Source organism: Hyperoodon ampullatus (assembly GCF_949752795.1).
Source record: "Hyperoodon ampullatus genome assembly, chromosome: 17".
Classification (NCBI taxonomy): domain Eukaryota; kingdom Metazoa; phylum Chordata; class Mammalia; order Artiodactyla; family Ziphiidae; genus Hyperoodon; species Hyperoodon ampullatus.
Genome location: NC_136930.1, coordinates 73,399,521 through 73,424,787, shown reverse-complemented (window position 1 = coordinate 73,424,787; position 25,267 = coordinate 73,399,521). Strand labels below are relative to the sequence as shown.

General features: G+C 45.9%; 1 protein-coding gene across 1 annotated transcript in view; it reads left to right on the top strand.

Annotated features, from left to right (window-relative positions):
* FAM135B (family with sequence similarity 135 member B) overlaps positions 1-25,267 on the top strand; it is a gene marked incomplete at both ends in the record, with an annotated part of 166,943 nt that overhangs the window by 87,305 nt on the left and 54,371 nt on the right. The window contains one exon of the mRNA XM_079722706.1: positions 2,836-2,962. Within this exon, the coding sequence (XP_079578832.1) occupies positions 2,836-2,962 (127 nt within the window). The remainder of the gene's footprint in view (positions 1-2,835; positions 2,963-25,267) is intronic.

Sequence of the window (25,267 nt, the reverse complement as noted above, 5' to 3'; positions counted from 1 at the left end):
CGTCCGTTTACGGTTTTAGTGACTCTCACATGAGGAGAGACTGCCCCTTCCTCCAGTAACTATTTGTGCAGCGATAGGACCACCTGAGTGGCCCCGTGCTCGCCCTTCAGTGAATTGTCCCAGAGCATCTCCGTGGTCCCACGAAGCACTGAGGTTCTATGAATGACTTAAGAGCTGACAACAATGAGCACATTGTACTGTGCCCGGGTGTCTTCCTCCAAGCACCCGGAATCACCAGATGTGGACATCAGCTCACTTCAAACCTCCCACATGCGTGGGGGCGCGGGTTGCACATGTGGGCAAAGGGATATTCGGGGATGGAATCGTGCAGCATGGAGTTTCTGGAAGGGAACTTTCCCAATGTCCCTTTTCAGTGCTGGGGGTTGAAATGCACGTGGTGGAGACTCCAGTCCCCACTCACTGTTGGGTAGGGGTCACTGTCCCGATCCCCTGCTGGGGTCAAAGAGTAGGAAATGAGACCTTGGCCGGGCGATGTGACCAGGATGTGCTTCTGCAAGTCACTGTGCCCATCTGCTTGCTGAGCTCCATTCCGGGCTCTGCTTGCTAATGGGGCTATTTTCGACACTCTGCATAGAAAGTTTAACCTCCTGACAGAAACAGTGCTTTACAGGTTTGTCTGCAACCACCTTGCTGGAGAGCAGTGCAGATAGAAATTCACCATGAGACATGAGGCTTCTCCAGGGATGGGGGTAAAAATAGAACTGCCTTCTGTTCTCTGGATTTTGCAGGAAGCATTTCTATGAGTTCGTTCACAGTGGTTGGGAACACTTTAAGGTTATGGGAAATACCTGTCAAGTAGGGCAAGCTCCAGTTTTTCCAGAAAAGCAGTTTCAGCAGCAACTGTTAAATCCAGCCAGGAAGAAGCAGGTGTGAAATGAAAATTTAACCGCAAAAGGTCCTTCACCTTCCCTGAAACAGACTGAGGTCTGTTTAACTCTCCATGTTTAACTCTCAGATGGGTACAGTTTGATTTCACTGGAGAGCTTCAGCGACTCAAGGCCACACGGAAGACAAATAGCGAGTTATTCTAGTGACTAATTTGCAGTCGGTCCCCTGATTGTGCCATGAGCATTGCTGCTCTTACACATATTCTGCATTTCTTCTGCAATGTTCCTTTTACCCATTTTCTAGCTAAACTGTAGACTTGCTTCAAATCTCAGTTCTAAACAAATGGGAGAAATGATTTTATTAGAGTTGATTGTGGTATTTTCAAAGTAGCTATATAAATATAATGGTTATATTAGATTTTATTATTTTGTGGTATTATTGACAATAACTTCTAGCATTTATTGAATCATTACTATTTGCCAGACATGGTACTTAAAGGCGTATGTGGCTAAGCTCATGGAATCCTCAAACAACCCCACTGTTAAGGTGCTGGTATCAATTCTTCTGACTTATGAGGAAACAGAGGCACCGGGAAGTTTAAAGCTTTCCCCACGGAGCTGACAGATGCTGCTGCTGGGATTTCAACCCTGGCAGCCCAGCTCTACCGGCTGCCTCTTAACCACTTGGCGATACATATACTCTGCTTAAGTATCATCTCTAGCTGTTCATCCCTTTCACCCAGCTTGGTTTGTAAACTTCCCTTCTGTTCTCACTGGCCTAAGTTTACCCGCATTGTATATATTACATCTGCCTCCCTCTCTAGACCCAAATGTCTTTACACTGAGGACCATGCCTCAACCATCTTGCCACCCAAGTACCTCACACACTGCCTGGCATATAGCATTAGCCCAATAAGTATTTGAATAAATGAGTTAAACCAAAATATAACGTTAGCTTTATTTCCCCATCAAGCTCTTACTCTGGAAGGTGTAAATTCAATCCTTCCACAAATATTTCTTGAGCACCTAGGATAGACATAATGCCATCTGAGGCTTTGTATTATCAAGACCCTCTTGGCCATTGGAGACTTTGACTCTTCCTGGGGGAATTAGACATGCCTATAAAAAAATGTTCACAATACGACATGACAATTAACCATTAGGGTGTTTAATAGAAGGGATCTGAAAGAAAGGGAAAAGGAGTTTAAGTAGACTTTACCGATAGATCAGTTGGTGAAAATCAAAAAGGTTAAGGGAGAGAGAAATGATCATAAACCCAAATAAGATGAATTCAGCTCACATAGACTTTTCTAATCTCCTCTGATCCTAAAATTGACGATCGCAGACACACTCTGCCAGTCAATCTTGTGATGACTTGCAGAGCTGGGCAGGGTCTGTGTTTTTGTCTTGGAACAGGTACAGTATTTCTAAGTAGCATCGATGCAGTGAGGGTCTTTGACATCCACGATCCTATGAGACTCCTGTGTGGGTCGTGGAGGTGGGTATTGTTTTATGCTCTTCCACAGAAGAACAGAGGTTCAGGGAGGGGACGGGGGTTGAAGAATCTCGCCCGGGTTATGCCAATGAAAGGAGATGGGGAGGACGCAGACCAGGTCAGGTGGAGGCTCCCCTTGGCCTCTGGCCAGAAGCCCAACCCACCTGCCCAGGTGGTTAAGTAACTTCTGCCTCAGTGAGTCTCAGCAGGCAGGTTGTGGGCATTTAGGGGGGTGTTTCTTTGTACACATAGTGGGATGTGTGTCATCCTTGGCCCCCAGGCTCACATGCCAGTTGCACCCAGTTGTCATGGCAGCATCAGAAAGTCCCACCCAAGCACCCCTCGAGGGTGAGCTACTTCTTCGAAATGGCTTATCTCACAGGCTCCCCAGTAACAGCATCAAGGGGCTGAATTAATGGCCCCACACTTTCTTCACATCCTTTTAGAAAAAATTATATAAATTTGCAATTCTTTCTATTCCCTTCTTTTCAGTTTTACTCGTCCAGGAAGAGGCTCCTGGCTTGGGAAAGGCGGCCCAGATATGGGACCAGAACAGTCTAGCCTTTCCCTGGAAAACCTGGTCTTTGGAGCTGGATACTGCAAGCCGACTTCCTCAGAGGTAATGTCTGCCTGGGGGCAGAGGCCCCAAGCCTTGCAAACTTCACTTTGCAGGCTGCGTCTGTTCTATGAGATTTCGGCTCCTTTCCAATGTCCCAGGTAGAGATTCTTTGCTCCCTGCATCCCTTCCTCTCATCGATGCATCCATCCCTTCTTTGGATGGCTGCTGCATTCATCAAACATATTCCCAGTGCCAGGCCCCAGGGTTGATGCAGGGAGTAGCCTCTTCACCTGGCACCTCTTCCATATGGTACCTCGAAGGATATGGTTCCATGGAGGTCATGGGATGTGCTGTGAGGGGCTTCCCCGGACCGTGTGGAACATCAAAAGCCCATTCACATTGAGCTCATTTCAAATCCTGGCTCGAGCCTTCATTTGCTTACTTCTCTGAGCCTCAGATTTCCCACCTGTAGAGTGGGGTTGCTAATAATTAATAACCTCACAGGGTAACATGTGTATTCGTTGCTGTAATGGATAAAAAGTGCTTAGACCAGCACTTGGTACTCAGTAGGTGCTCAGTAAATACGCATACCCTGTCCTTCCCCTTGCTCCTTCTTCCTAAGAAACACCTGTTGTTACACTTCTGTGATGCACAGGGCTTTAGGCCTCTACAGCATTACTCTATATTTCGTTTGAGCCAATACACGATTGTTATTATTAGGGGCCTGCTCAGAAATAACCAGATTGTGTTTGTCTGGGCTCACCAGAGAAGTAGAATCAATAAGAGATGATAGATAGATAGATACGAGACATTTATGCATCTCCGTTCTATATTATAAGAAATTGTCTCATGCTATCATGGAGGATGAAAAGTCCCACGATGTGACATCTGCATCCTAGAGACTTGGGAGAGACAATGGTGTAAACTCTATCTGACTCTGAGTTTGTTTGTTTGTTTTGTTTTTAAACATTTATTTATTTATTTATTTTGGCTGCATCGGGTCTTAGTTGCGGCATGCGGGATCCTCGTTGTGGCACACAGGCTTTCTAGTTGGGGCCCGTGGGCTTAGTTGCCCCGTGGCATGTGGGATCTTTGTTCCCCGACCAGAGATCGAACCTGCATCCCCTGCATTGGAAGGCGGATTCTGAACCACTGGACCACCAGGGAAGTCCCTGAGTCTGAGTTTTAAGGCAGGAGAAAACCTGTGTCCCAGTGCAAAGACAGGAAGAGAGAGAAGCCCTCTCTCACTCAGCCTTTTTGTTCCGCTCAGGCCTTCGATGGATTGCATGCTGCCCGCCCACACTGGGGAGGGCAGTCTGCTCTACTCATTCTGCTCTTTCAAAGGTTCATCTCATCCAGAAACAGCCTCACAGACACACCCAGAACGATTTTTAACCAAATATCTGGGCACCCTGTGTCCTAGTCAGGTTGACACACACGGTTAACCATCATACAACCCGTGTCATAAGTGGGAAAATTCGTCCACTCAGCCAGCCCCCAAAAGAGATGCTGCATCTCCCTGTGCAGCCAAGCCCTGTCCTCAGACGTTCCAGCACATCAGGTCCTACACTCAGCTGGCTGTCCTGTGACATCACCTTTCCCAGCTCTGAGCCCAACCAGGAAGTCTGGCCGCAAAAGCTGCCCCGTCAAGTCTCCATCTTGTCCTGGCGGCTGTGTCACATGTTCTCAAGAGAGGAGCTTAGAAGAAAATTGCCAAGACCCTCCTGAGGGACAGGGGACCTGAACGCAGGACTGGGCTCTGTGCTCAGGAGGACACAGGCTTCAGAGCCAAAGAGAACTGCTGTGCAGGTAGATTCCTGTAGATGCGGGACCTCAGGCAACCACTGAGCCTTAGGAACCAGTGTCCTGAGCATTGGCAAAGGACCTGGGGACAGTAGCAAGGGAGAGGAAGGCAGAGACCCAGCCAGCAGGGGTGGGCATTTCCTTATTACCTTGTGCGCGTGGATGGCTTCAGGGCTCCAGGATGGGATGGGGAGGGATGGAAGCCAGGGACTTCCTGCTCCCTGTGTATCCCCAAGGCCAAGCGCAGACCCTTCCTCATCAGGGGCTGTTGTGTGCCTCCCCTAGGTCACCCCCGACCCCTGCTGCAGGTCAGTCCCTGCTCCATACCCGCTGGAGCTTGACTGAAGGCTTTGTCGTGACCATATCACAGCCCAGCTTCTCCGTCTGTCCAGTCCTGCTTCTCATTCCTCTGGCTCCAAGAGCCTCCCCAGTAGATCCACATGAAAATCTCCAGTTCAGACTCTGTTTTCCAGGGAACATGGTTTGGAACATCAGGGGTCATAGATCAGTTCAAAGCATCTTTTGACACTTACATCCCAAGACAAGGGCCTTTGCTGGGGCCACAGGAGCATATGGGGATGATGGTGATCTGGTGTCTGCCCTGAAGGAGCTCTCTGTTCCTTCCTGTCTGCACAGCCTCTCATGCCTCATTCAGTTGCCACCACCTCCGGAAGCACTTTCTGATTTCCTAGCAAGAAATTCCCTCTCCCAAATGTTTTCACCACAGTCAACTCTAGGCATCTCTGTCTTTCCTCCACTGGCCTCCGAGTGGTTGGGGACAGAGGCCATTGCCTTTAGCTGCACACCTTCAGAGCCCAGCACCGTGCCTGGCACACATAATGAGTGCTCAGGAAATGTGTGTTGGGCGAACGATTGATCCAAGTGCATGATCGTGTTTATATAGAACTCTGAGCAGCGAGAGGGCTGAGCCGCAAGGTGTTCCTTGCCTTACGTGGCAGCAGACAGACAGCAGCGGGAGAGCAGGAGAGTGGGACACCTCCGTGGACATGTGGGCGCCAAGTGGGACTGCCCTTGGCAGAAGCCCTGGACTTGGCATGGGGTGGGGTAGAGAACATTGTAGACCATTTCAGCCTATCTGATTCGGTGACATCTGAAGAGGCCGAGCATCACCGCAGTGATGTGGCAGAGAGAAGATTCTGGTTTCGAATACCTGCTCTGCTCAGTGCTTTGTGCCGTGGACGACCCTATTCGCCCTGTAAAAACTCAGGCTGCTCAACTCTAAAATGGGATAATACCTATATTTTAGAAGGGATTTTAGACCTTATTATGTGTAAAAACAGTATAGAAATAGACCCATAGCGGGCATACAATACAGTAGAATTTTTTTCCCCATTCTTTTCTTGGCTATTTTTGGGGATGTGTGTCAAAGAAGATATACCTGACTTTTACAAGAGTCAGATAAAATAGCTTATTTGTGGGTGCTCAGCAGTGAACTTGCTCGCAGCTCAGTGGGGTATTTTCAGGACCTGATTCTTTCCCTGTGCATTTTCCGTTTGGGTCCCATCCAGTTATGCAGGCTCAGAGCCTCGTGCCCATCCTGTGCCTTCCCACCTGGCAAGGGCTGCCAAGCAAAGAATAAAATCCACTCCCCCGCCTCCCTTGGGGGCTGTGCCTCCCAAATCCCCAAGAAGTCCAGCGCAGTAGCAAATAGCATCGAAGTCTACACAGATTGCAGCATCAGCTGGAGCGATTAGAGAACAGGTGTTCCCTTCAAAATAGGCCTTTCTGTGCAGAGACATGCAGAAACTAGAGATTCACAGCAAAATGAGCCCATTGGCATGGAAAATCATGGGGAGGTGAGGCTTGCTGTGACGTGTCATGCCCCTTTTCCCATAAGCCCAGGTCCCTCTGGTCCTGCAGCCCTGCTCTTTCCTGCGGCATCTTAGGCAGGGAGAGCTTCACATTCAGGGTTGGAGCCAGAGCTTACGGTCCCCTTCCCCCGAAAGCCAGCAGCTTTGCCCCAGGGGAATTATTTTCCCTCTCCCACTCATGGCTTATCTGTCAAAGAGGATACTAATGCCTGCCTTGCAGGGTTGCTGAGAAGATTAAATGAAATAAGCATATAAAAGCCTGGAGCAGAGAGCTTGGCACAATAAAATCCTTTGCTGGTCTTATTTTTCTTTGAATTTATCCATGTAATGAAATCAAACGTTACTACAAGAACCTCAGCGTTATCTTGTGGATAGGACATGGAACAAAGGATCTTAGATGTTTCCTGTTCTTGGCTCTACCCTGCTGTGTGACCCTGAGCCAGATACTTGCCCTCTCTGGGCCCCAGTTTCTCAATGTCTAGAAAGAGGATTGGATGCGATCGTGCTGGAGGCCTCCTTCAGTCTTTGCTATGGTGTTTTTACTGTGATATCCCTGACACTGCCTGGTACAACTGGGGACACGATGTATGCTTGATGTATTCATTCAGATTCTACAGAGAAACAGAATCAGTAGGATAATAGGATCTTGCCTGTGCATATGTTCATATATATAAAGAGAGAGAGAGAGAAACAGAGACAGAGAGACAGATTTATTGTAAGGAATTGTCTCATGCAAATGTGGAGGCCAGCAAGTCCAAAATCTGTAGGTCAGGCCAGCTGGTTGGAGACCCAGGGAAGAGTTACAGTTTAAGTCCAGAGGCCTTCTGCTGACCAAATGACCAACTTCCTTCTTCTTTAGGGTGGGGAGGGCGGGTCTTACCTTCATCAGTTGTTTTCTTTTAACGTCTTCAACTGATTGGACGAGGCCCACCCATATTGTGGAGGGTAATCTGCTTTACTCAGAATCTAATGATTTAAAGGTTAATCTCCTCTGAAACACACCTTCACAGAGACATCTAGAATAATGCTTGACCACCTACCTGGGTGCCATAGATGGGCCCATCTGACATGAGAAATTAACCATCACATTTAATCAATGCTCAGAGTCTGACAGACTCTTCTTGAAGATCAGGAATCCAGTGACTCAAAATTAGGAGAATCCCTTTCTCGGTCCAGGGAAGCTGCACGCCCCCTTCCTTCTCACTGAAATAAGTGGGTTTGTTCCAATTCCCCGGGGGAGGAATGGCCACGTGGTAGAGAGATGCAGACTTTAGAACTCTCCTCATTCTCAGAGTTCTGCTTCTTCAGGCAGGAGCATCAGTGTGTCTGTCTATTTATCTGTCTGCCAGTCCTTTACTTAGCCCCTACTCTGTGCTAGCATCTCTGTGCTGCAGGGGCTAAAACAAATAAAACTCAGTCCTTACCCTCAATGGGTCATGAGATCCAGTGTGTGAGGCAAAGGAGAAATGAAAAGTTTTGAATTCCACAATCGTGTGAAAAGTGTGATGCTGATTGTTTGAAATCACATTTTTGAATACCTGCTCTGCACCGAGGTACTCTGTTAAACGACTGATGTGCGTGGACTCTGTCAATGTCCACAAAAAAGTTTCCTATTTTCATTGACAGCTGAAGAAACTGAGACAGAGAGAGGTTAAGCCACATCTGTAAAGTCACACAGCTGGGCAGGGACCAAGCTGGCGTTTTAACTCAGTCAGCCCGATGCCAGCCCACCACCCATCATCAGCCACTAGGTTGATGGTTAACCAAAGAAGGGGCTTTGGTTCGTCCACTCTGCGAGGGCAGGTGCTTTTCTACTTTGTTCCCCTGTGTGTGCCTGGCTCAGTGCTCGTGCTCAGGAAGCCTTTGTTCAATGAATGAGTGTCTGAGATCGTGGAATCTGAGAACATCAGAATGCGAGAGAACGAAAGCCCTTGTATGCAGATGGTTAGGCATTTAACTTTCCAACAGATCTGTTTCCCGCCGGTGCTCTGAGCCTCCCGAGTCCTGTGCTCACCTGTGGAGATCACAGAAACCGTGCTGCCAGAGCAGATGACTGTGCCTGAGATGAATACCTTGGCCACCAAAGTGAAATCCCTCCATCCTCTGCTTCCCTCAGAAGGTGCTTCCCCAGACAGAGGAATGTGTGTCATTGAGAGGAAATGCCAGCTCCCTTTTAAGTCAGATTGCTGAGAACTGAAGAACAGCATCTTCCTTGAAGGGAATAATGCTCACACAGCACATGCACACACAGGGCTTGGCTTTGCAAGTCCTTCTGTGCTGAGCCTTGTTGCATGACGGCCCTGCCCTCACTGATGGGAGGCGTGGGTCTGCTGAGCATGGAGGTGGGAGGGAAGGTGAGGCACGGACCTGACTTCCAAGCAGAAATCTCCCCTCTCCCAGGCATGCGCTTCCTCTTTTTCCTTCTGCTCCATTTTTATTGGCTTCTTTGCTCTTTACCCTTTGCTTTAAATATACGCTTGCTTGTTATCGTCGACATCTTCCTTTCTTGAGGATCTGGAGTCATGAGGATAAGACACAGACATTCATTATTGACTCTGAATAGTGACATCTCCGTAGGTAGAGACACTGCCATTGGTTTGGTGGCTAATCAGATCATTATCAAGTGCCTACTATGTCTCAGGCTCTGTACGAGGAATTTGTGACGTAGCACTAAGTAAACTGGCTGCCTGACCTGCCTGGTGGGATGTTAGCATTTCTGTTGCTCTTGGTGCCCATCTGAGTTGTTGGCACATCGTAGGTGCTCAGTTAATGTTGGAGGGACAGATGAGGTGAGTTGAGATCCCATTAGATTCTTGATTTTATATAAGATGTGACCACAGATGACTTAGCCATCAGACACAGTAGGCTCAGTGCTGAGGGCCCAGAGTACTTCCAGGGGCCAACAGAAATGTTTTAATTTCATTTAAAATCAGAACCAAAAGATGGATATAATCCAATATGGATTATATTAATCTTCATATCAGTGCAATCATACAAACATAATTTTAAATCTATTTTTTAGTGGATGAAAGTTCCTGGGGCCCACAAAAGTCATAATTTGGCCCCGAGAACAATGATTGTTCCTTGGTTTTTGTTTCCTGCTTATGGGCATAAGAAAGCAGAGTCTGGTGGACTCAGATAACTTCCCCCAAATGGACAAGTGCAAACCTAGAATTCAGCTCTCTGGCCCTGTGCTTTGTCAAAACTCATTTCACCAGTGTGATACCTATACATGGAGTGTGCTACACAGATATTTGTACGTGAATGACATCAAAGAGATGTCAGAGGGTGCAGAGAACAGCTGTTTGAAGTGTGTGAACACTGTGCTCTAAGGTTAATAAGTACCTGAGGAAGGACCAGAAGTTACCAGGAAAACAGTAGTTACTTAAAGGAAAGCATGGGTTGTAGTTTTCACAAAAACTGCATTTAATGCCTTCTGTTACTTTGGCAAGTAAGATGGCAAACACTGTTGTGTTCTCCCACTCCATTAAAATTAAATAGTTCTAAATTTCTCATTTAAATGATTTTCTCATTTACTAAAATCCTGTGGAATAAATAGCAGGTTGCTAAATGGTGCACAGGCTATGATGGGCTTTCTGTATGTGGTATATTGCATCAGCCTGCATATGGATCCAACATGATTGCACAGGTCATTTCTAAAAGAGGATATAAATCAGTGGAAATGGGCTTTTCATGCAAAAGCCTATAGTATTGCTTATTTATGTACCACCCTTTTCATTAGTGAAAAATTGCCTGTATTCCACATTGCCTGCTTTCAGATGTCTTGTCCCTCTCCAAAGAGTCTAGGCAGGATGGGGAATGTCAGGTAGCAAAGATGAGGTAGGTGCACCCCTTCCCAGACTGCCCTGCGTTTCCCCGCTGCATCTTCAGGTTCCAGTGCAGCAGATGCTCAGTGAACACATACCAAGTGAATACAAGATGCAGACACAGCAGGGTATACAGGCAAGAGCACCAGATTTTGAGGAAGAAGACCTGGTAGGGCTAAGGCCAGGTTCTTCCATGGATGAACTATGAGAGCTTGGACAAGTCATTTCACCACTCTGAGCCTGTTTCTTCTTGTTGTCTTAATGGAGAGGAAGAAACCCGCTCACTTTGTGAATTTTGCCTGGGATTCAAGATGGGAAAGTTGGTTCCCCCTTTGAGCATCCCTGTCTCCCGACCGTCTCCTCTCCCCTCCTGTTCCCCACCCCAGGGATGGTGTGATGCTGACACTGCAAGTCACAGCTACCTTCTAGGATAATTATATCAGCTACATATATTGAACACTTCTTTGTGTTAGGCTCTGCGCTGGATGTTTTCATTATGCTCCCTCTCAGCTCCCTGCATAGATTCACATGAAACAGTTGAGGAAACTGAAGCTCTGATAACTTCAGCAAGTCACTCAGCGTCAGATAGCCGGTCCCCGGCAGGGCTGGGGCATGAGCCCAGGGATGCTGAGCCTGACCCCTGCTTTCTGTCCACTTGGAATCATTTCTCACCTGCTCGTCTCCTTTAATCCTCCTGTAAGCGTTGGGGCTGTGTCTGCCACACTCGGCACCAAGCATTTAACCCAGGTATGTCTTGAATCAATAATTATATTAAAGTGTGCTCCTTTTTGCAAAGAATAATAATTTGTTTTTGAGGAGCCTGAGTCTAAACCATTCCTTATACGCGTTTTCAGACAATGCTTATAGTTAATGCTCAAGCGGGAGGATGAGTGAAGTCATCGTGAACAAATTAGCCCCATCCCTAGTTTCCTGGAATTTACAATTTTGCCAGAAAAAAAATATTGAAAAAGTAATTTCATGGAAGATAAGCATTAAGAAGGAATCATCTACAGCGCTGTAGCACTGCTGGAACATGTAACGGGGTGGTCTCAAGATTATCAGGGTGATTGAGGGCAAGCTTCTCTGCAGGAGGAAATTTAAGTCGATTTTTCAGCTAGTAGGTAACAGGGTGCAGGGCTGGGTTTAGATCCATCTCTTGCCATGGACTAGTGGCTTCCCAAGCCCTCCATCTTCCAAGGCTAGACATCAGTACCTTCAGGACCTTTGAAGTCATTTGGCCCATCTTTCTTTTTTCAGAGAGAAGATCCTTGGTTTGAAGCTTTGATTTATTACTTTATTTAACATGTTTCTATAGAGCACCTATTTTCATTGACCTCGTGATGAATTAGACAAGCACAGCCTAGAGAGAGAGGAGGACCTCACACTGCAGGGGGTCGGTCTTTGGATAGGGATCTGCTAGTGAAGCATAAGGGAAGGTCAGGTTCCCTAGAGTCGGATGTAGTCAGGAAACCCTTCTCAGAGGGAAGGATCTCTAATCTGAGTCTAATAAATGGATTGTCAGTTGTTGAGGGGAGGTGAGGGGTGAGGAAGGGTAATAGCAGGGCCGAGGGCAGGGAGTGAAGGGGCATGGCACCTCTGGGGACTCCAGGGAGGTCATTGTGAACAGACAGGGGGCCAGGAAGGTCATCGGTGATCTGATCATTAGGGGCCCCGTGAACTAGGTTAGCCACAAAAATATTACAAGCAGGGGATTGCCACAATAGGATGGGTTATCTTTCTTGCTGCTGTACAGAGGACTGATTGAAGGAGAGGGCTGAGGCCAGAGAGGCAAGGTTGGAGGCTGTTGCAGTGGTCCAGGAAAGAGTAGAATAGTTGCCTGGGCAACACAGAGGTGAGTTGAGCAGAGTGGAAAGATAAATGGATGTCAGAGCTGCAACTGAAGTAGGAATGGAGAGATTGCAAATTAAGTAGATGTACTAGTTTTCTGTCCAGGGTCCTAATGGATGACCCGAATTTACGCTTTGACATTTAATAAATGAATGTTTAACTCACAGGAGGGAATATATGTGATCCTCTCTGCCCAGAATATCCTTCTCTGACCCTCTCCCATCACTCACCAAAGAACTCCTATTTAGCCTTCAAAACCCAATTCAGTCATTGCCTTTTTGGTGAAGCCTTCTTTGACCACCCCAGATAACCCTAAGCCACTAATCTGTCTGTCCTACATTTGCACTTTGGGCACACTTCTCTTATTTTGCTTAAATGTACTAATTGTTTAATGAGTCCCTTTGTTCCACTTGAAAGCATTCCGTGAGGGCATAGTCGTTCATCTCGACACTCACAGTTAAGTCACTCTAAGCACATTTTACTCCCCTTTCCCAGGGTAAACCCAGGTCATGCCCTTGAGGAAACGGACAGATGATAGGCTTGATCAGTAACCAGAGTTTAAGCAAAAAGGAATTAAAGAACCCAGGAGCGAGCTGACAGTGTCCAGAGCTCTTTGCCACGTGCCTGCCTTTGCCCTCTTTGTGGATGTCATGACAGGTCATGGGGAGTCTTCATCAAGGAAATTAGGGGCTGAAAGAGATCCAGGCTTTGTACATTGCCTGGTCAGGAAAGAGGGAGTTGGATTCTTGGGCCGGTTCCCATTACATGATGTCTAACACACCACTGCCAGGCTACTAGTTAAGAGAATCGTCTCTGTCACTCACTTGCTCAAGAACCATCAGTGGGGTAATATTGCCAAGAGAAGGAAGGTGGCAGGGGAGAAAGTGCATAAACTTTAGTTCCAGACACCTGCTCTGAGGTGGGATGTGCAAACTTTGTATTTGGTCCCTTATTTTGTAAGCATTCATTTCATATCCAACATGCACTGCATGCTTAAGTCTGGGAATTTAGATAGAAGCAAGTGGTATATGTTTCCTGTTGTCAGGGAAGAAAGGAGAGAAAACATATAAATTCTTAATAATATTGTCATGAATGCAAAGAAGTGGCATGGGGGGATCTGACCTGGTCTGAGGTACAGGGCAGCTTCCCTGAGCAGAAGGAATGTAGGCTGGGATGTGACGGATGAGACATAGCCAGGAGAAGTGAGGGGGGAAATAGGGCTGCTATGTACAGTTGTGTAAGTTGTGCACTGTGCATAGATGCCTGGTGGAGCAGTTGAGTTGGGGCTGAAATCCCACCCGCTTTCCACTTGCCAAGCTGTGCATCAATAGGCTTGTGCCCACCCAGACAAGGGACCTTTTTTTCCCCCTAATTCATCCACCTAAGAGGGAAATTTCTTTCTGATAGCACAGAGGCATCCAGTGGGCTGACAGTGGCCCTGGAGGAGGAAGAATGTTTGAGCTAAAGGCTTGCTATGGCAGGGGAGTTCCCTGGTGGGCCAGCGGTTAGGATTCGGCACTTTCACTGCCGTGGCCCAGGTTCAATCCCTAGTCAGGGAGCTGAGATCCTACAGGATGCGCAGTGGGGCTAAAAAAAAAAAAAAAAAGGGTTGCTGTGACAAAGGCCCAGAGGTAAGAAAAAGTGGCATGATAAAGGGTGCTCTGGCCAGTGAGGCTGGGACCTAGTGACCAAGAGAGTGAGGGGTACCAGTGAGGCTGCTCAGGTAGTTGGGATCCTGCAGCTAACAGTTGGGATCCTGTTATCCTGTTCAAAGGATAACCAGGCTGACCACACAGGGTGAGTGCTGATCAAGCGTGGAATGAATCTGAAACACCCAGACAGTGTCTGGCAGGGAGGCTGGGCTCCTTGAACCAAAGCCAGTGTTGCTGTAATCACAGCAGCCCGACAGCCCACCTCTAGCATCCACGTCTCCATGCATCCCTGCTGGTCTCCAGTCTCCATCCCACATTCAGTCTTTCTAGAAAGGTGATTTGTTATTTAAGAAAAAATGGCTTCATGAGGAAAGTCAGCTGTGGGTGACTAGATATAGGAGAATGAGGCTTCCTGAGAATACAGTGGTTCTTCACCAGAACTAGCTGTTTGGGGTGATTTGAGGCTAGAGTGTAGGATTGACTGTGGCATTGATCTGCACTGTGGGAGGGTCCACCACGTGTCCTAAGCATCCGTGAAGGGAAAGGAGGGAATCCGGGAGGTGGTGTCCCAGATGCTTTGACCACTGCAAATACTGATGACCGAGTTAGAGGGGGGGCACAGTTACAGCCAGAAAGACAGTTGGCCGGGGGTTGACTCTAACTCTGCCAAGATATGTTTAGTGTTGTGTTAATGTGGAAACAAGGACTGAACATACAGCGTTTCACTGTGAATGGATTTGTTGGACCCAACTCTCTCAGCTGGTTCTTGATAGATGGCGAGGGCCTGTAAGTGACTTTGCCCAGAATAGTGGTTATTCATTTGGTTCTTTCGTGACATCTAGTTGGGCGCATGTCCCCCAGTGGAAGTCTTGACATCAAAGGGAAAGCCTTTTCTCTTTACTGTGGTCTTAGTGTAAGGGTCACTGCTATAGGAGCCAGAATTTGGAGATTCTAGAAGGGATTTCCCCCAATGTCGGTGCTGTGTGACCCCAGCAGAGACCACCCCCTGCAGATGTGCTAAATTAGGACACGTGGAACCTTGGTGTTCGGGTGGGTGTGGAAGAGACTGTGGAGATGGTCCCAAACCCCCTTCATTCTTTTATTTTATTTTATTTTATTTTATTTTTTGCAGTACACGGGCCTCTCCCATTGCGGAGCACAGGCTCCGGACGCGCAGGCTCAGCGGCCATGGCTCACGGGCCCAGCCGCTCCGTGGCATGTGGGATCTTCCCGGACCGGGGCATGAACCCATGTCCCCTGCATCGGCAGGCGGACTCTCAACCACTGCACCACCAGGGAAACCCCCCCTTCATTCTTTTAGGTGTCCCTAAGGACTGTTTTTCTCACAATTAGGTTTAGGCTTTGGGACTAGGTTCTGGCCATTTAAATGGAAGAAGTGATATAGGCCTCTTTCCCCACTCTTAAAACATCTTGCTTGATTCTCTGGCCTTTCCTTCCTTTCAGTGGTGACCCCAGGGGTCATGTGTTTAAGATGTCAGTGGCACAAAACAGAAGACACTGTTTGGAGGAGAGCCACACTGGACAGCCACTGACCTGTATCAGACTTTGGGAAAACAGAAAAGACAGAGACTTGGGACAAAAATCAGATTAATGCCCTGAATCTCCTATATACTGACCCAGAAAGCTTTAAGCCAGCTTCCATTCAGTTTCTAGGAGAAACCTGAAGACAAAATCAAAGAAATGAAGCAGATTTAAGAGCTCATAGGAGAGACTAGAAACAAATGCATTGACAGCCTAGGTTTTTTGTGGGTTTTTTTTTTAACGTTTTTATTGGAGTATAATTGTTTTACAAGGCTGTGTTAGTTTCTGCTTTATAACAAAGTGAATCAGTTATACATATACATATATCCCCATATCTCTTCCCTCTTGCATCTCCCTCCCTCACACCCTCCCTATCCCACCCTTCTAGCTGGTCACAAAACACCGAGCTGATCTCCCTGTGCTATGCGGCTGCTTCCCACTAGCTGTCTGTTTTACATTTGGTTGTGTATATATGTCCATGCCACTCTCTCACTTTGTCGCAGCTTACCCTTCCCCCTCCCCGTGTCCTCAAGTCCATTCTCTAGTAGGTCTGCGTCTTTTCCCATCTTGCCCCTAGGTTCTACATGACCTTTTTTTTTTTTTTTTTTAGATTCCATATATATGTGTTAGCATACGGTGTTGGTTTTTCTCTTTCTGACTTACTTCACTCTGTATGACAGACTCTAGGTCCATCTACCTCACTACAAATAACTCAATTTCATTTCTTTTTATGGCTGAGTAATATTCCACTGTATATATGTGCCACATCTTCTTTATCCATTCATCTGTCGAGGGGCACTTAGGTTGCTTCCATGTCCTGGCTATTGTAAATAGAGCTGCAGTAAACATTGTGGTACATGACTCTTTTTGAATTATGGTTTTCTTAGGATATATGCCCAGTAGTAGGATTGCTGTGTCGTATGGTAATTCTATTTTTAGCTTTTTAAGGAACCTCCATACTGTTCTCCATAGTGGCTGTATCAATTTACATTCCCACCGACAGTGTATGAGAGTTCCCTTTTCTCCACACCCTCTCCAGCATTTATTGTTTTAGATGTTTTAATTATGGCCATTCTGACCGGTGTGAGATGATATCGCATTGTAGTTTTGATTTGCATTTCTCTAATGATTAATGATGTTGAGCATTCTTTCATGTGTTTGTTGGCAATCTGTATATCTTCTTTGGAGAAATGTCTATTTAGGTCTTCTGCCCATGTTTGGATTGGGTTGTTTGTTTTTTGATATTGAGCTGCATGAGCTGCTTGTAAATTTTGGAGATTAATCCTTTGTCAGTTGCTTCATTTGCAAATATATTCTCCCATTCTGAGGGTTGTCTTTTCGTCTTGTTTATGGTTTCCTTTGCTGTGCGTGCAAAAGCTTTGAAGTTTCATTAGGTCCCATTTGTTTATTTTTGTTTTTATTTCCATTTCTCTAGGAGGTGGGTCAAAAAGGATCTTGCTGTCATTTATGTCATAGACTGTTCTGCCTAAGTTTTCCTGTAAGAGTCTGATAGTATCTAGCCTTACATTTAGGTCTTTAATCCATTTTGAGTTTATTTTTGTGTATGGTGTTAGGGAGTGTTCTAATTTCATTCTTTTACATGTAGCTGTCAAGTTTTCCCAGCACCACTTATTGAAGAGGCTGTCTTTTCTCCATTGTATATTCTTGCTTCCTTTATCAAAGATAAGGTGACCATATGTGCGTGGGTTTATCTCTGGGCTTTCTATCCTGTTCCATTGATCTATATTTCTGTTTTTGTGCCAGTACCATAGTGCCTTGATTACTGTATCTTTGTAGTATAGTCTGAAGTCAGGGAGCCTGATTCCTCCAGCTCCGTTTTTCTTTCTCAAGAATGCTTTGGCTATTCGGGGTCTTTTGTGTTTCCAAACAAATTGTGAAATTTTTTGTTCTACTTCTGTGAAAAATGCCGGTGGTAGTTTGATAGGGATTGCATTGAATCTGTATATCGCTTTGGGTAGTATAGTCATTTTCACATTGTTGATTCTTCCAATCCAAGAACATGGTATATCTCTCCATCTATTTGTATCATCTTTAATTTCTTTCATCAGTGTCTTATACTTTTCTGCATACAGGTCTTTTGTCTCCTTAGGCAGGTTTATTCCTAGGTATTTTATTCTTTTTGTTGCAATGGTAAATGGGAGTGTTTTCTTAATTTCACTTTCAGATTTGTCATCATTAGTGTATAGGAATGCAAGCGATTTCTGTGCATTAATTTTGTATCCTGCTACTTTACCAAATTCATTGATTAGCTCTAGTAGTTTTCTGGTAGCATCTTTAGGATTCTCTATGTATAGTATCATGTCATCTGCAAACAGTGACAGCTTTACTTCTTCTTTTCCGATTTGGATTCCTTTTATTTCTTTTTCTTCTCTGATTGCTGTGACTAAAACTTCCAAAACTATGTTGAATAACAGTGGTGTGAGTGAGCAACCTTGTCTTTTTCCTGATCTTAGTGGAAATGGTTTCAGTTTTTCACCATTGAGGATGTTGTTGGCTGTGGGTTTGTCATATATGGCCTTTATTATGTTGAGGTAAGTTCCCTCTATGCCTACTTTCTGGAGGGTTTTTATCATAAATGGGTGTTGAATTTTGGACAGCCTAGGTTTTAAAGAAAATTATATTGTTGAAGAAACCATCATCTTAGTCTACAAGACGATCTTTATTCAGAGGTAATCTTAACCCTTGGGCCTCCGATGCTATAGAACAAGAGATAGACTTTGAATGCTGTATCCCCCCAAGGGATCATTTCCCCCACTGCCCCCTCAGTGCCCCAGAAGGCAGAGCCAGGGCCAATAGCTACATGGATCCAGGGGAATGGATCAAAGAGTTCCAAATAGTAGCAGAATGTGTGCATCATCAAGGCTTTCCCACACCCAACCAGAGGGCCTACCCTTTGTTGGCCCAGCAGGATTTCAAGATTGCTGTAGACCTATGTCTGCTCTGTGTCTCCTGTTCTTCATTCCTAGTGGGAGTGCCCATGTCAGTTACCCTCTCCTATTGTGCATCGTGAAGGACAGTTAATTTATACTTTTAGATGTTTAGTTGTTGAACCAAGAAGAGCCTGATTCAGACCTATTGTCATGACTACCTCCCATCACTCAGGAAACCCTACTGTTGGAATATGATGTAGTGGGTCCATAAGATTCGGGTTGTTTGCTGGTATGATGGTATTGCAGGTGTGGGAAGAAGAGTGAAGCAGATGGTTGGTGATCAGGATGACAGTGGTGGTAGAGCTGGGCTGTATTCTCACCAATCTCATTTCCCCTTAATGCGCACAGTTGAAGATCTCTTTCCAAGCCTCGCTTGCAGTTAGTCTGGGGACATATGCCTGGATTCCAGCCAGTGGAATACATAAGGCATGGACCTTAAAAATATTTCGCATGGTGCTCTATGCTTTCCATTCATTCTGTGGAAATGTTGGAGAAAGGTGGGAGCGTAGGAAAATGGAAGGACCCTGGATCCTGAGTCCCTGCTTTTAGGACACCTGCTCACAAAAGAACTGCTTACCTGCAGTAACTTTTGCATAAGTGATAACTCAGCTTCGGTAGTGTTACACACTGAGAGTTCAGGGTTATTTGTTACTGCAGCACAGTCTGACCTACCCTGACTATAACTGTGGATATCTGCAGGAAGAAATCTGTATTTATCAAAGACTGGAAGTCTGACATGCAAAACCTGTTTAGAGGCTGTGGTGTGGTCTTTAGATCTAGGATGCATGGTAGGGTTTAGTGGAAGATGGGCCAGACCATGAAAGGTCTCCAGTACCAGGACCAGGCATCCTTGGTGGTGACAATTTTGGACTCAGTTTCTTGCAGGCCCCATGCTGAGGGTACCAACAAGGAAGACATAACAGGTGGAATGCTGGGTGAGAGCACTTAGGTATGTGAACCCAGTGACACTCCTTTAAATGCCTTCCTCCAATAATGAAAACACATAGCAGCTGGCTGATTGACTTTTTGGTGACACTGTTGTCCATGTGAGTGTGATGTGCGCACACACACACACAGAGGTGAGCGCATACATAGGCAAATGTGGTTTTTGCAGGAAAGATGCAGCAATCCCCACAAAGTAGCTGTGTTCTGGTTTGAACCCAGTCAGCAGACTAGCAGGGCAGTGCACACTTATTTCCATGAGCCCCCTGCTTCTCTCTTCGGTCTAAGAAGTTAGCTGGCCCAGGAAGGACAGATGCCACAAGCAGATGGCTGGAGAGCATCCTGGGAGCCAGAGGGTGATCAAGGTCCTCTTGATCATTTGCAGGCAGCACTTGCAAGCCGAGCTACCCTCTCCCTTCCTTCCTCCTTTTCCCAAGTCTCATCCTGGACTAAAGGTACACTTGTATTAAAAAGGAAGAAAGGGAAATTCAGATAGCCAACCTAAAAGCTGACATATATGCCATTCACCCCCAGTAAGCTGGCTCAAGAGAGTCTGTAGTTCAGCTCAGCCTGTCAAACCTACCTTGTCAAAGGCAGCTCTACCCACTGCCAACATGTGCCTGTCAAGCTCCATGGCTTCTTAGCCTTCAGTATATTTGTTACCATAGGCATAGACAGCAGATGTCCAACACATTTGCACTTCTTAGTAGCTTGTTGGCAGTAAATAATCTTGAACATGATACCAGTTCACAGGCAGAGAGAGCCTTTCCCTGGGGCTGCCCCTGCAGTTGGAGATAATTATTAACCAGGAGTGCACATGAGAATCTCCTGGGAAGCTTTCTTTTTAAACATTATGCATATCTGAGCCCTATTTCCAGAGATTCCAATTCAGCCCAGCTAGAGTGAGGTTTAGAGAGCAGTAGTTAAAAAATCTCTCCAGGTGGTTCTGAAGCATCCTTGAGTCGAGGTCTCCTGGAATGAACCAAAAGGTACAGGCTTTGGAGTTGGACTCACTTGGGTAGAAACCCAGGCTCTGTCACTCTAGTCCTTGAGCTCATCACCTCTCTGAGCTTGGGATAATGCACACATACAGGTGCTCAACTTGGAAGAAAGCTCATTTAGATCCCTGGCTCAGTGGGGATTTGTTTCATGTCTATGAAGAAGGCTATCCAAGCTTTAACATATGTGATTCTGCATATTCTAATTAGGCTTTGTTGATTGTAGCATTTTTTCCTCCAATTCCCACCCTCTCCTCTGACCCCAGATTGGGTTAGGAGGCCCTTCTTGGGACACCAAATATCTTCTTGCTCATTCTTGTCATCTCAAACTTTGTATTTCATTGTCACTGCTCATTTTTTAGCCAGTCTTTCGCTAGACTTTGAGTTTCTAGATTGCAAGTATTGGGGGCAGTAGGGCAGTAACTATTCCTCACTGTGTAGTTTCGGACCAACAGGTGCCCCCTGAGAAGGGACTCTAGGTGAACAGCCATTGTTACATGATTCTTGATGCTCTCTGTGCTTTATCCTATTTAATGCCCATGATAACCCTCTGAGCTAAACATCGTCACTTGGAATTTGGACACAAGGAAACTGAGGCTCAGAGAGGTGGACCAACTTGCCTCACGTCACACGAGGACAAAGCTGCAGAGGAGAACCCAGTGTGGCAGACTCTGTCTAACCCCTGTGTGCCTGGCCTTGGAAGCTACCTACAGAGACCTGGTCCACAGTGTGTGAGAGCCTCACGTTCTTGGCATGTCCCCCACCGCCGTTCCCCGTCCATCCCATTGCTTCTCCCTCACCTGCAGCTTTATAGAATGTTTCTTTCTCCTAAATATAGCAGAGATGCACCCTGAGCCTCTCTGTACTCATAACTGCTCCATCTGAGAAAATAAAAACTATAATTTGAGTGTAACTATTCATTGAGGAGTTGAAGACTTGGCAGGAATTACTGAAAAGAATCATTTTATGTTCTGGCTCTGAGGCGTGGCCTACACTTGGAGTAAAGAAACCCGTATTCAAATGGGACTCTGCCCTCTACTAGCTTTTGTTCTTGAGTAAGTCAGTGAACCTTCCGAGACTCAGAGCCCTGGTCAGTAAAGCAACAGCAATACTTACTTTTTCTTCTTTAACATATTCAGTAACTGGACCCCCTTGCTATGTTTCTGTATCTGTTCAGCTTTGGTGAGACTGCAGTAAGAGCTGTGTTGTCCTGCTGTCATGGACAAGCAGGATACTGCCGGGGGGAGTTTACTGGGGGAGGTGTATATATTAAATAAAAACTTATATCATTAAGCCATGCATTATCATTGTGATGAGTTAAAAACAAGTAGAGCAGGTGATTGCTCTTCTACACTGTCATCACGGGTTTTTTTTGTTTTCTTTTTAACATCTTTATTGGAGTATAATTGCTTTACAATGGCATGTTAGTTTCTGCTGTATCACAAAGTGAATTAGCTATACATATACATATGTTCCCATATCTCTTCCCTCTTGGGTCTCCCTCCCACCCTCCCTATCCCACCCCTCTAGGTGGTCACAAGCACCGAGCTGATCTCCCTGTGTCATCACGTTTTGCGTCCTGCTTTGTCCCTTCCTGGTCCTGCCCCTAACTCTGCCTTGTCCTCTAGCCAGGCGTCTGGTCCCTCATTTCCCCCTCACTTAGATGCCTCGCTCTGTTTAGCCCCCTCGCTGTTGTCTTCCTGCCTCTGCCACCTCTCAACTCCCCTCTCTCTCTCCAGCTCCTCTTGTCTCTCCTCCATGTCTCCACCTCCCACTCTCTGCCTCACCTCGCTGTAACTCTCTTTGCTGAGAACTTTTTTTTTTTTTTTTTTTGCGGTACATGGGCCTCTCACTGCTGTGGCCTCTCCCGTTGCGGAGCACAGGCTCCGGACGTGCAGGCTCAGCGGCCATGGCTCACGGGCCCAGCCGCTCCGCAGCATGTGGGATCCTCCCGGACCGGGGCACGAACCCGTGTCCCCTGCATCGGCAGGCGGACTCCCAACCACTGCGCCACCAGGGAAGCCCTGTATGTGTTTTGTTGTTGTTGTTGTTGTTGTTGTTTTGTGGTACGTGGGCCTCTCACTGTTGTTGCCTCTCCCGTTGCGGAGCACAGGCTCCGGACGTGCAGGCTCAGCCGCCATGGCTCACGGGCCCAGCCGCTCCGCAGCATGTGGGAGCCTCCCAGACCGGGGCATGAACCCGTGTCCCCTGCATCGGCAGGTGGACTCTCAACCACTGCACCACCAGGGAAGCCCCCCCTTTTTTAAATCATCTGTGCCATTTTGGATTTGTTCCTATTGCTTGATTTTTCTCCTCATTGTGTGTTGTATTTTCTTGATTCTTTGTATGCCTGGTAATTCAATGTCAGGCATGGTGAATTTACCTTTTTCATGTTCAGTGCTATATTTATATGTCTATATCTTTATATAGATATATCTTTATAGAGATATTTGTATCTTTATATAGATATAGATCTTTATATATATATATAATACTATATATATTTTACATATTTAGAACTTTGTTATGAGATGTACTTAAGTTATTTGGAGTCAGTTTGACCAACCCCCTCCCCCCGCCAAGACTTGCTTTTAAGGCTCGTTAGGAAGGACCAGGAAAGTCTTCAGTCTTTAGGGCAGTTTTACTCAACTCCTAGGACGATGCCCTTCGGAGCTCTCTACCTGTCTCGTCAATAGTGAGGTTTGCCACTTGGATTTGTTACTGCACCAGTTATTCTCAGTTGTGTAGGAGCTTTGGGACTTGTGCATTCTGCTCTCCTCTCCAGTGTATTGTCCTGTGGCTCTGGGCCCCTTGACCTCCTTGTGCTCTCAGCTCAACCTCCTCAACTCAGAGAGTCTACCAGGATTTACTTACGTTCCACTCTGCTGCATCATGCCATGGAAACTCCGTGCAGGCGGTATGTCAGGACAGTTGTAGGGCTCACGTTTCGTCTAGGCAGCCTGATGTCCAGTATCTGGAAACTGTGGTTTCATATATTTTATGTGGGTTTTTAGTCATTTCAAATGGGAGAGTAAACTGGGTCTCTGTTTCTCAATGCTGACCAAAGCAGTTATCCCCATCCCCCCAACCTTTAGTGGAAACTTTAAACAATGATATATGTGCAGGTACTTCTTGTTGTTGCTGTTCTATTTTCTATTTTCTTGTAAACCATGAGCTGAAATCTACACCAGCTGTTTGAATAAAAGGCTTGAAAATGAGTTTCCGAAGGAGTCTTTTGTGGGGTAAACACATAACTTATTTTAATCCCCATCATCGCCACCACCATCAACATAATTGATGTGCCAAACACGCTTCTACGTTCTTTATATTTATTTACTCATTTAATTATAATGACAGCCTATGAACCAGGTTATTCTTAGAGTCATTTTGAAGTTGAGGAAACTAAATCACAGAAAGCTCAAGGAACCAGCTAGTGAGCAGTGGTCTAGAAGACAAACCCAGGCAGTGTTCCAGAGTCTCCAGGCTCAACAACTGGCTATGTGTTTCTCACTAGCAGCTGAGCACAGTAGGGCCTTTCCACAGTGTCCCAGAATAGCACTTCAGTTGCTGGTTGGAGTGATATTTGAACTACATTCGTAAGAATGCAGGTCTGAATGAAACAGCAGGTCTTCTCCAGATTCCAGGCTAAAAGGATGACTCAACCATGTGCCAGAGGGCTCTTGTTATAATATTGTCATCTTTGGGAAACCCAAGCATTTCAAATCATATACCTGCTTGAGTGTCTACAATACCTTCCATGAAGCCTGGACTCTGGATCTAGGTTGCTAATTTTCTGTTCTCGACCCTGTGAGTGAGTGAGAGAGAGAGCGTGTGTGTGTGTGTGTGTGTGTGTGTGTGTGTGTGTGTGTGTGTAATTTTAGACAAGTCTCTTACTCTCTCTATACCTGAGTTAAATACATCTGTAAAATATAAATTATATTAATGTGGGAAATTCGTAGTTTGGGGATGAGAAGTCAATGTGTTAACATATTAAAGCATGTGACTTAGTGCAAGGTACAAGGTCAACCTTGCATAAGTTGCTGTCCATGTACTAGCTCCTGTTAACAGCTTATCACCAGCACCTGCATACACAGGCATACCTGTGTCTCTGTCACCCGATAGCTCCTAGAGGGAAGGAGTGAAACAGGTAAACAGGCGGTGGTATGGGTGGCCCTTGCAGTAATCCAGGAACGAACCTGCCCCCAAGTAATGATGCCAGGGAATGAGTAGTGTTAAGAGTGAGAGGCATTTTGGAGGGAGAATAAATAGGTCTGGGTGAGGGAGAGAAATTTCAAGGACAACTCTGGGTTTTTTTGTTTGTTTTTGGCTAACTGGGAGCGGTATGGTCTTCATCATTTATTACCTTAAACCATTCTTTTGATATTTTCTCAATCTCCAACTCAAACGGTTAAACAGATTTGATACTCTTTAACATATGATTGCTGAGTGTTCTCCCCGAGTTTACAGGGCTCTGAGCATTTGCTGGTACCTGGTGGGCTTTTGTAACATGACTAAAGGCAGGAAGTCAACCCCACAATGAAAGCCACCAGGGGCAGGTTCCAGGCTTAGCATTTCTAGAAATTACAGGAAAATTGGATATTGTGATCTTTTCCCCCAAAAGATCAGCCAGTTCTCCTAATCAGGGTCCTTTTTTTCCTTGCTGAAAAATGAGCAGGACCAATGGAATATTCCAAAACTCCACACTTTCTATCTCCAATGTTATGCAGAATTGAATATGTTTGATAGCTTCTATCATCTTGAAAAATCACTTTTCAAATATTGAAATAATAAAAGATCCATCAAAGAACAGTGGTGTGATAGTACCTTCTGTTCCCATGGAGACCAAATCACTAGTGTTCAGCTGTGTGATTATTAATGGCATCTTCCCATGTAGCACACGCTGAGTTAGCTTGGTAAGTAAGCAAATGATATTTATCATCGCCTGCAATGTTTTCAACTCATTTCAACTT